At 43.8% G+C, this 9,651-nt stretch overlaps 3 protein-coding genes across 3 annotated transcripts in view; 2 read left to right on the top strand and 1 right to left on the bottom strand.

Annotated features, from left to right (window-relative positions):
* Positions 1-5,036, top strand: part of Phf10 (PHD finger protein 10) — a 17,187-nt gene extending 12,151 nt beyond the window's left edge. Inside the window, exons 10-12 of the mRNA XM_005363344.2 lie at positions 3,392-3,500; positions 3,743-3,931; positions 4,852-5,036. Coding sequence (XP_005363401.1) covers positions 3,392-3,500; positions 3,743-3,931; positions 4,852-4,937 — 384 coding nt within the window. The 3' untranslated portion in view covers positions 4,938-5,036. The remainder of the gene's footprint in view (positions 1-3,391; positions 3,501-3,742; positions 3,932-4,851) is intronic.
* A 638-nt stretch (positions 5,037-5,674) lies between these two features.
* Positions 5,675-6,715, bottom strand: LG9H6orf120 (linkage group 9 C6orf120 homolog). Its single transcript, XM_005363342.3, has 2 exons — positions 6,597-6,715; positions 5,675-6,429 (listed from the first exon to the last, which is right to left on the bottom strand). The coding sequence occupies exon 2, from the start codon at positions 6,317-6,319 to the stop codon at positions 5,762-5,764; it is 558 nt and encodes a 185-aa protein (XP_005363399.1). The 5' UTR covers positions 6,320-6,429; positions 6,597-6,715; the 3' UTR covers positions 5,675-5,761.
* A 23-nt stretch (positions 6,716-6,738) lies between these two features.
* Wdr27 (WD repeat domain 27) overlaps positions 6,739-9,651 on the top strand; it is a 118,459-nt gene continuing 115,546 nt past the window's right edge. The window contains exon 1 of the mRNA XM_026787472.1: positions 6,739-6,957. Within this exon, the coding sequence (XP_026643273.1) occupies positions 6,752-6,957 (206 nt within the window). The 5' untranslated portion in view covers positions 6,739-6,751. The remainder of the gene's footprint in view (positions 6,958-9,651) is intronic.

Consider the following 9,651-nt stretch of genomic DNA (forward strand, 5'->3'; position numbering starts at 1 on the left):
TTTTTTTTTTTTTTTTTTTTTGGAGGACAGGGCATAATTGTCTAGAATGTTAGCTATCTGAGCAGTTGGTAAAGCTAAGCTTGGTGAGCTGTGAAGTAGGAGTGGAGCTCATCAGGTGGTGTTTCTGTAGTGCCTTCACGGAGAAGATCTGGGCTTTCTCTAAGGACTGGTGGTCCAGTTGCCAAATCTGCCAAGTTTGGGATAGACAACCATGAATCCTGTTACTTACATCATGCTTTTGTGGAACCTCTGGCAGATAGTGGGGCACCATGGTCGACAAGGAAGAAAGCCTAGTTTGTGGATCTGATTATTCTGAGTAAGGTCCTGGAGGATCAGAAGCTCTGGTGTTTTTAGTGTTTCTTTCCTGTCTACCTCTCCTTCAGAAGGTTGGGTGAGGGGAGCAGCTGTAGTGGTGCAGAGGGTGTGAGCGCAGGAGGAATGGACTTAGTGGTCAGCTGTATGATGTGGATGGCGCTGCCCAGCTTACACTTCAGGTCCTGCTGTGCTGGACTGTACGTGTTAGCATTGGAACCATAGCACGTGGCACAGAAAACAAGCAGAAGTGAGCTGTGAGCCATTTTCCTCGGCCTCACTGGAACACTCTTTTAGCTATTAGAAATGCCACATGCTTTTGTGTATGGCCAGCAGATTGTATTTTTTTTTTATACATGTATAGCTTATCTATGCTTTGTAAACTAAAGATTTCAGTTACTGCTTAATAATTGAAACCAAACAAACTCCAAAGATGACATTTTAGAAACAGCCTGCAGGGGCCAGTATGTGTCACTGTCTTAGAGCTCCCAGGGCTGAGGAAGCTGTTTGATCATGCATTATAAAATAGAGAATATTGACATAGACATAAAATACAGGCTACCAATGAAGAATTATCCATATCATTACTGATCTAGTGAATGGATCATATAGATTAATCTTAGTTAATAGTACTCAAGGGAGCTGCATATGCAAAGTAAACATTTTATAATCTGTAAACATTTTTAGTAACTAAAAATGTTTCAGGTATTTCAAAGATAGGAACAGTCAATATATAGATATTATATATTAATGTGAACATGATTATTAAAAGTTAACCTCTCTATGAAAAGTATTAATGAGCCAAGATGTGCCTAAATATTAGGGTACTTCAAGCTGACACTCAGATATAGATACACACAAACACACATCATCATGTATGTGATTTACTAAGATGGACTAGTGCTTGCCCTTAACTTGTAGGACAGTATTACTTAGGTTACATTAACCTGAAATTAAAGTGTAATTGTTAGGCTTCCGGCCTACACACACATAATTAAAATCTATACTATGTTAGTGCTACCATCAAAGTTTCAACTTATTTTGCTATTTTCAACAAGAGAAGTAAGTATACATGAGCCTTTTATTGGAGATGCTGAGGGCTGTCGGGGGAAGAAAACTAAAAGGTTGTTGCAGTTGTTTGAAAGAGATCAGAGGGTCTCCTAAGAGGCAGAGGGTCTTCCCCCATGATCTTCAAGGGACTTTGCACCTTCCCTCTCCCCCTCAGTGCTGTCTTTAGACTGTCTGTGAGGCCCTGGACGCAGGATCGCTGACGTGTAGCATCACGGTAGACAACCCTGCAGTGCTGTCCTCCCCTCTGTCACCTCCTTTCTTCATCCTTCCTCCCTGCTCCCATTCTGTCTTTCCCATATTTTTCTTTTCAACAAGATGAAGATTATTGGGTAAGAAACATTTTTTTAAATGGTTTAACAAAACATGTATAATTTTAAAGGTAAACCTTGAATTTTCTTAGTGTCTCTCTTGTTGTAGGCATTACCTGTATTTTAGTGACTGTAGAACTTGAATTGCTCTAGAATGTGAATAACTAGATTTGTGTTTTATTCTTTTTGAGTTGCTTTGTAAAGAGTCTCCTATGAGGAATTCTCTTTTCACAATTGAATATTGTGTAGTTTCTTCCCTGACTTTAGTGAAAGAAATGAGAGTACTTACTACGCCAGTGTCTAACTGAACTCAGTATCCAGTAAGTTATCTTTTACATTTAGTGCAGGTTGTTGAAAGTTCTGCTGCACAGTATGGCAGTTAAGATGCAGCATTAGAACTGAACTTCCTGGACGCAGTGAAACCATGTACTTAGGATGAAGCAAGAACAGCAGAGTAACTAACTGCTGCCAGTTCTGGGAGAGCAGGGTATAGAATACACAGAGGAGATGGAGCGTAGTCACTGGGGACATTTTATATGTGTGTTTAACTTCATGATATTTATTATTTTGTAGAGACATTTGTGATTGTTTAGATATTGTTTTATCATATTTATGTATAAGGTTGACTTTTTAAAAAATAAATAACCCAAAAATTGTTTTTGAATGCCTCTGTCATCTTTTGCCAAGAAAATATTAAAAGTAAAAACAAATTATTTAGGTCTGACAAGATATACAAGTGGCAGTGAAGCATTTACAGTGATACTGCTTTGTGAAAGTTTGAGTTTAGATGTCTGTGGTACAGTAATTTAGAAAAGAAACAATGTATTTGACTGCTAGACTATTACCCTGTTATCATCCTTGTCCCTCCCCTTTTTACCATTTACTGATGCGCACCTGTATGTAGTCCATATGAGTACCACGTGGAGGTCAAGCTTGTGATGCTCAGAGAGCCCTTCTTTGTCTACACCCTTCCTTTCCCTGGCATTTTAGGTTTAGGAAACCCCTTATTCTTTATCCTACACATGTTTAAAGCCCTAATAATGTGTATGTCTTTAATCTGAAAGATAATACTCAAAATATGCTTTGTCTATTTCCTTGACCCTAACTTTCCTTGTCTGGAAGCACTTTTTGTCCCTGACGTGTCACAGGGAAGTGAATGCTGCTCTCCTAACTTTTTAGACATGGAACAGGATTTGCATACAACTCAGATTTCTAAAGACATTTATGCACAACAGTGGATGAATGAGAAATCTTTCAATTAAAATGTTAAAATATTAGTTTTTTTAACTTAGATTTTTTTAGGTTCAGCTTTGTATCTTTGGAAAAATATCAGACTTTGAAATAAAGTGAATATATAAGTTGCTTAAAACTTAGGCTTAGCTTTTATGTGTGGTCATTTGGCACATGGATTTTCTTTACCACTTATTAGTGGCATTTGACATCCTATTTCATTTTTCCTTCCTGGTCTTTATATAGCTGATGCTTTGTGTGCAGGGAGCACAGAGCTACATCCAGGCAGCACAGTTTAATGCTATGTTATGGGGTGCAGCCTAGGTTTCCATAGGTAGGGGGTTTTATGTTTTATTTCCAGTTATAAGGTTCTCATTATCAAATTACCAAAAGTAAGGTAATAACAGAATCCCTTTTGAACCTAGTGAGTTCTTCTGGCATGAATTTATAGCCCTCTTCTACCCTTCCAGCCAAAGGTCATTCCAAATGCTCTATGTGGAATTTGTCTGAAGGGTAAGGAGTCCAACAAGAAAGGAAAGGCTGAATCACTTATACACTGCTCCCAGTGTGATAACAGTGGTAAGTAGAGATGTCTCCTTAAGATTCTAACCTCCCCCTGCGTGTCGCCTCAGAAACTAGGGTTCATAGTTGTCAGCCAGGCATCCACCAAAGAACCAACAAATGGACCCATGTGTCCTGTGCCTTGATTTTGATGTTTATGGTGATAGTAATCATGACAGCCAATCTTGGGAACTAATATTTTATATGCATTAAGTTAAAAGTTTTATTGTGAAATGCTGTTAATGTTGGTTTTGATTTAGGCCACCCTTCTTGCTTGGATATGACCATGGAGCTTGTTTCTATGATTAAGACCTACCCATGGCAGTGTATGGAATGTAAGACATGCATTATATGTGGACAGCCCCACCACGAAGAAGAAATGATGTTCTGTGATGTGTGTGACAGAGGTTATCATACTTTTTGTGTGGGCCTTGGTGCTATTCCATCAGGTAAAGATGTGTGTTGAAGATCTCCCAGCTCTTTTTTTAAGGCTGCATAAGTGTTCCAATTATGATCAGGTCGTTATTGTCCATATCACAGCTACCTGACTTCCATCCTTAGTGCAACCAAAGAAGAAAGGAAATAGAGTGCTTAGGTTATGTCTGCAAGTATTGTCTGGGGATAGAATGAGCTGGTGCTTTCTACTAAAATTGCTAAAGTAACACCCAGTTTGTTCCAATGCTTTGATTTTTATTTTTAAAGGTCATCTATTTAGAAACTTAACAAAGTGGCTGTTATGCCTTTATATACTAAGACATCTTTCTATAAAGGAGGCAGCATGACAATTCCAGATAATTTTAGGATGGACACAGAATCAAATAGTAAATCACAGTAATTCTATTGAAATATTATACAGATAATTGTGCAATTTTAAGAACTTAGTTGCATAGTTAACACTGTATAGTATTTTGTAAGTTTCCTGGAATTCCATCACTTAAGGTTCTGTAGTAGTTCAGCTCAAGTGTGTGGTAGAGGTGCTGGCTTTAAAGTGCCATGGAGAGAACCGTGAGAATAGTGGAGAGGTCACAGAAGGCAGACTCATCGGCAGGTTCTACATTAGGACATGTGCTGCTGAGGTTTTAGAGCGTGATGGTATCTGAATTTTAGGAAGGATTACAATGTATCTTTTTAAAGGTACAAATGATTGTTTTGTGCCCTCCGTGCACTGAATCCTACACTGCACTGGTTACACTAATTAGGGCTGTTTTTGTTTTCTTCCTTGTTTAAGGAGCTCAGCACTCCCTCCCCCACTGAAAAGTCCCAGAGTTATCACTATGGATAGATAGCTCAGGAATGAGTTTAGGTGGTTTGTACTCAGTCCTATAAAAATAAAATTCCACTCCATATTAACTAACAATTTTTCTCCTAGGTCGCTGGATTTGTGACTGTTGTCAGCGAGCTCCCCCAACACCCAGGAAAGTGGGCAGAAGGGGAAAAAACAGCAAAGAGGGCTAAAAATAGGTTTTTGACCCTCATGTTTGGGATATTTGGTGCCAATTTATTTACACTTTCATTTTTATGCCAATAAAGAACTTTTTTTGAAATTAACTATGACCTTAAACATCTTCAAGTTGATTTATTTCATCATTAGCAACTCCTACCCTTGAAAGAAAGTCAAGAGAAATGGCTCATTTCCCCAGATTTTAATCTCTTTTGTGCTTTTTCCGGAGATCAGCAGAAAAATGTATCAACTTAATTTGAAATACTTCTTGAGTCAAAGTTACTGTCTGCTATGACTGTCATGGCCTGCGTAGGCAGTATCAAGGTTACTTCTGTCAGCCCAAGACCTGGTCCAACTGGATCCGGGACGGTCATCAGCTGGCACAGCAACAGTCTGCAGAGGCCTTGAGTATCAGGTACCCTGTCCCTCCTGTGCACAGAGGCTGTCATCGCATTCCCGACCTGGCTTTAGGACCTCATTAAAGCTCCAAGTGCTGGACTTCATTTAGAATGTCTATAGAATAAATTCTATAGCCTTTTAATTTCATCTGTACTAGCACAAAAGTTTAATCTGATTTATACAGCCTGTTACTGCAGGGATCATTTTACTCACCTGACTAATCAAAATGTATTTAAACATTTTATTGAGCAGACTCCTTTTGTAGAAATTTTAATCTATAAAATATTGTGCTTGCTGCTTTTCCTGCTTGGGGAGTAAACTGAGGTAACAAAACTGTATGGCTTTATTTTTCCATCGTAGTCTAGAAAAAGTAACCAGAATTTCACCAGGTCAAGTAACAAGGTCCGCGGCAAACCAGTCGATCCGTGCAAATAAAGGTTTAGAAGAGAATTTCCAGCACCAATTTCAAAATGCTAATCAATATCGTCCAGAGGACCGATTCCTCCTCTTGGGCTGCCTCCTCTGGAGCATAAGCTTGGTTCTGACTGGCTCCTGTGGGGTCAGCAGAATAGGCAGCCTCTCCAAATGGGTACTGATCCACAGTTCTGTCAGAGTACACCCTCATCTCAAAGTCGCTTTCATGGTGTGAGGGGTGTCCATAAATTCCTATCCCCACCGGGCGCTGGAAGTGCGCCGGTATAGAGACCACATCCTGGCCGCAAGTGACCGACTGCAGCTCATAGTCGTCAAAGCTTGGGTGCAGAGTGGTGTCGGACACGTACAGGTCCGCATCCCCTCTGAGGCTCTGCATCCTGAGAATAATTTTACCCTCGTGGTTCAACCGCAAGTAGCTGTAATTCCCGGCTCCTATCTGGCCTTGGACCACGTGCAGAAGGAGCCACTCCTCCGGGACGTCGTCCTCTTCCAAGCATTGTACCAGGGTCACCACCTGGGACGCCAGGATCATCAACAGGGCGCACCTCCAGGGAGTAGCCATCGCCGAGACACTCAACTCGGGGACTCCCTCATCTGCAGCCGCTGTGCTGGGAAGGCGCGGGTGACAGGCTTGACCGGGGGTGCTCGTCCAGGCGACCAAGATGCGTGCAGCTGGGTCCCGGGCACCGAGAGTGGGGAAGGGGGTGGAGAGAAGGGGTAAAGAGTAGGGAACGGCAGAAAGGGGAGGAGGAGGCGGGGTGGGAAGAGAGGGGCGGTAGGAGAGGGCCCTGGGAGTGCAGGTGTCTGGAGAGGAGCGGGGTTGCCGACCCCGGACTCACCGCCACGCCCCGCAGGCCACGCAGCACCCGCAGCATCCGGCCTCAACCTGGAACTCGCCCCAGCAGGCGGAAGAGAAGCCGTGCCCGGAAGTGTGGTACACCGGAAGCGAGAACTTTCGGGAACGGACTCAGGCCTACGGACCGGAAGTGAGGCAATGCCGCGCTCTCGCGAGAGTAGAGAGGAGGCGTGTAGCGTCAAGGGTCAGCTTTCTTGTAACCTTAGTGATGCGAAGACGCTAGCGGCCAGTTCGGGAGACGGCGGGGGAGGTGGCCAGAGGCCGCGGCGTGGCGTTGGCGCGTGTGTCCGCGACGTCTTCCGGCGACAGGCTCCTGAGAGGGGACGGCCCGAGAGCCCACTCCGGTACGACAGAGGACGGAGACGCGCGCGGGCGGGCGTCCCTGATGGCGCCGCCCAGCTTCCTCTCCCACGGGTCGCACGTGGGGGCGGGGATGGGGCGGGAACGCGCCGCCAGCCCGGACTGCGCACGCGCCAAGCCGTCGCCCTATCTGCGCAGCCGCCAGAGGGCGCTCGCTGAGCCCGGGATCCTGCAAGCCCTCGGGAGTGCAGGCAGCACCGGGAGAGATACTTTCTGATTTGTCTTAAACCATGGCAGAAGGAAAAATTTGTATTTCCGCGTGAGAACTATTAGTAAGAGTGATTCTTTCTAAGTCCGCTCCAGTTTATATAACAGCACACTGTAGACTTTGTGTGTTTGTTTATTATGTATACATTGTTCTGTCACAACAGAAGAGGGCGCCAGACTTCATCACGGATGGTTGTGAGCCACCATGTTTGCTGGGAATTGATCTCAGGACCTCTGGTAGAGCAGCCAGTGCTCTCCACCTCTGAGCCATCTCTTCAGCCCCACACCAGAGACTTAACCGAGTGTCAGAAACAATTGCTTGTTATCCCCCACCCCTTCTTTAGATCATATTTACTGTTTGGAGAGTCTCCCTAGTTCATGAATGTTTGGCTTCAGTACTGTAAAGTCAAGTAGTTCTTGGGATGCGTTTACAAGTGCACCAAAGTTGCTCCAGGAGGCGCCACCTCACCACCAGATCGCCTATGGCCCCGCTGAGCCTTAAGACCATCACCTTGGACGAGAGGGTTCCACATAGAAATTTTGTAGGGGACATATTCAAACAAGAACATTATGTAATATTCTATGGTGGCACGAAAGTTCAAAAGTAGGCTTGAAAACGGTACTTTGTATCGCAGGCCAACAAAAGCAGGGTACTAGTTATTTTTTAGATTACGAAAACAAAACACTCATAAGTATAAAGATAGGAACTTCGGGCACATTTAATAATTTATAAAAGAACTGAAGCCTTAGTAATATCCAGGTGTCATTTTGATGCATCCTTGTACCTCTGTTAACTGTAGTTAATAGATACAGTGTCGTCCTCAAGGTCTAGGTCTGTCGAGAACCTGTGTTGGAAACCAACTCTTTCTAGCTAATGCGGAGATTTTCGTCTTTCGCTGTGAGGAAAGCTTCTGGTGTTTGATGATGCTGCCTTTTCCTCTGGGAACCCATTTGCTGTTGAATTGCCTGATTATATTTCCCAAACCCAAGAATGAAATGACCTGATTCTAAATTTTTTCAAAGAATACGCAGATAGAATGAACCAGTTTCAACAGTGATGGTCCTTGGGCAATAGAGGATCATCACGTTTTTATTTCTGTGTTATGTACAGCTCCTAGTCGATCTGAGATGACTATTCTTGTTTACTGATTTAGCCTTAAAGCCAAGTTGTCTCTATCTGTCTCTCACATTACATTTCTTGAATTGCTTCCCAGCTCTTACATACACTGTAATCTTACTAGAAAAATAAATGTAGTCTTTCTTAGCCTTCTTTGTCTGATGTGCCCCAACACCCCCTCCCCCAGACTTTCCATTCACCCACTCTCATGTAGGTGAGGCTTTCAAGGGTCAGGCTTACAAAGTGAAATGTGTTACTCATGCTTACATGTTTGTCCCTGCCGCTCTGGCTAGCACACAGCCATGTGGTTGTACCTGGCTACAGGGGAACTGAGTAGTGATGGTTTGTTTTGTGCCAAGAGCAGTGGTTCTCAAACTTTGTAACACTGTGACCCTTTAGTACAGTGCCTCATGTTGCTACTTCATAGCTGTAATTTTGCTGCTGCTATAAATCATAATGTAAATATCTGTTATGCAGGGTATCTGATATGCCTTCCCCCAAACCACAGTAGTTTGGTGAAAAATAAGCAGTTTCCTGTCTCCTAACAAGCATCTCTTTCTCTGTGGATCTCAATCAGAAGACATTCGCTGACTCGCAGAGGGACCTAGCATGGAGGGCATAGCCACTCTCCTCACACATTCTCCTTATGGGGCCTGACGGAGGCTTCTCCGGCCCAGAGACCTCGGAGCTGAAGATGCACTGTTGGTCCCACTGGGGTACAGAGCCTCAGTGTGGCCAGGTTACTGTAATGGAGACTTCAGAAGCTGCTCATGCCCACTCTAAGGTCCTGCTGGTTGGAGTTGGGAATATTTCTCTGATTTCACCCTGATTCTGCTCTTTTTTTTTTAAAGGTCCTTTGTTCTACCCTGTGTTTCCACTATGGCCACACGTGTCATGGCTACTGAGGATATTAGAGTGGATGGCCCATCCCTTGTGGGAGGTGCACTGCGTGGAGTGTGTGTGTGTGTGTGTGTGTGTGTGTTTTCTGTGGTTTTTCCAAGACAGAGTTAATCCCTGTAGCCCCAGCTGTCCGGAACTCTTGACCAGACTCACCTTGAACTCAGACCCTCCCAGGTGTTGGGAATAAAGGTGTGGCCACCACTGCCACACAACTATTGATTTCTTTCTTGACCTCACGGATCCCTGGAACACAGAGACTCTCACCACCGGGAGCCCCCTTTGCTCCAGGTGCAGACGCCTCTACTGTTATCCTCAGCCTTCTTAAGCATGAATTCTAGTTGGTCTTTTTTTTTTTTTTTTTGGTTTTTTTCGAAACAGGGTTTCTCTGTGGTTTTGGAGCCTGTCCTGGAACTAGCTCTTGTAGACCAGGCTGGTCTCGAACTCACAGAGATCT

This window comes from Microtus ochrogaster, linkage group LG9 (genome assembly GCF_000317375.1).
Source record: "Microtus ochrogaster isolate Prairie Vole_2 linkage group LG9, MicOch1.0, whole genome shotgun sequence".
NCBI classification, from domain to species: domain Eukaryota; kingdom Metazoa; phylum Chordata; class Mammalia; order Rodentia; family Cricetidae; genus Microtus; species Microtus ochrogaster.

What these genes read in the sequence shown, in the direction of transcription:
- LG9H6orf120 (XM_005363342.3), bottom strand. Translation starts at nt 6,319, where the DNA reads ATGGCTACTCCCTGGAGGTGCGCCCTGTTGATGATCCTGGCGTCCCAG.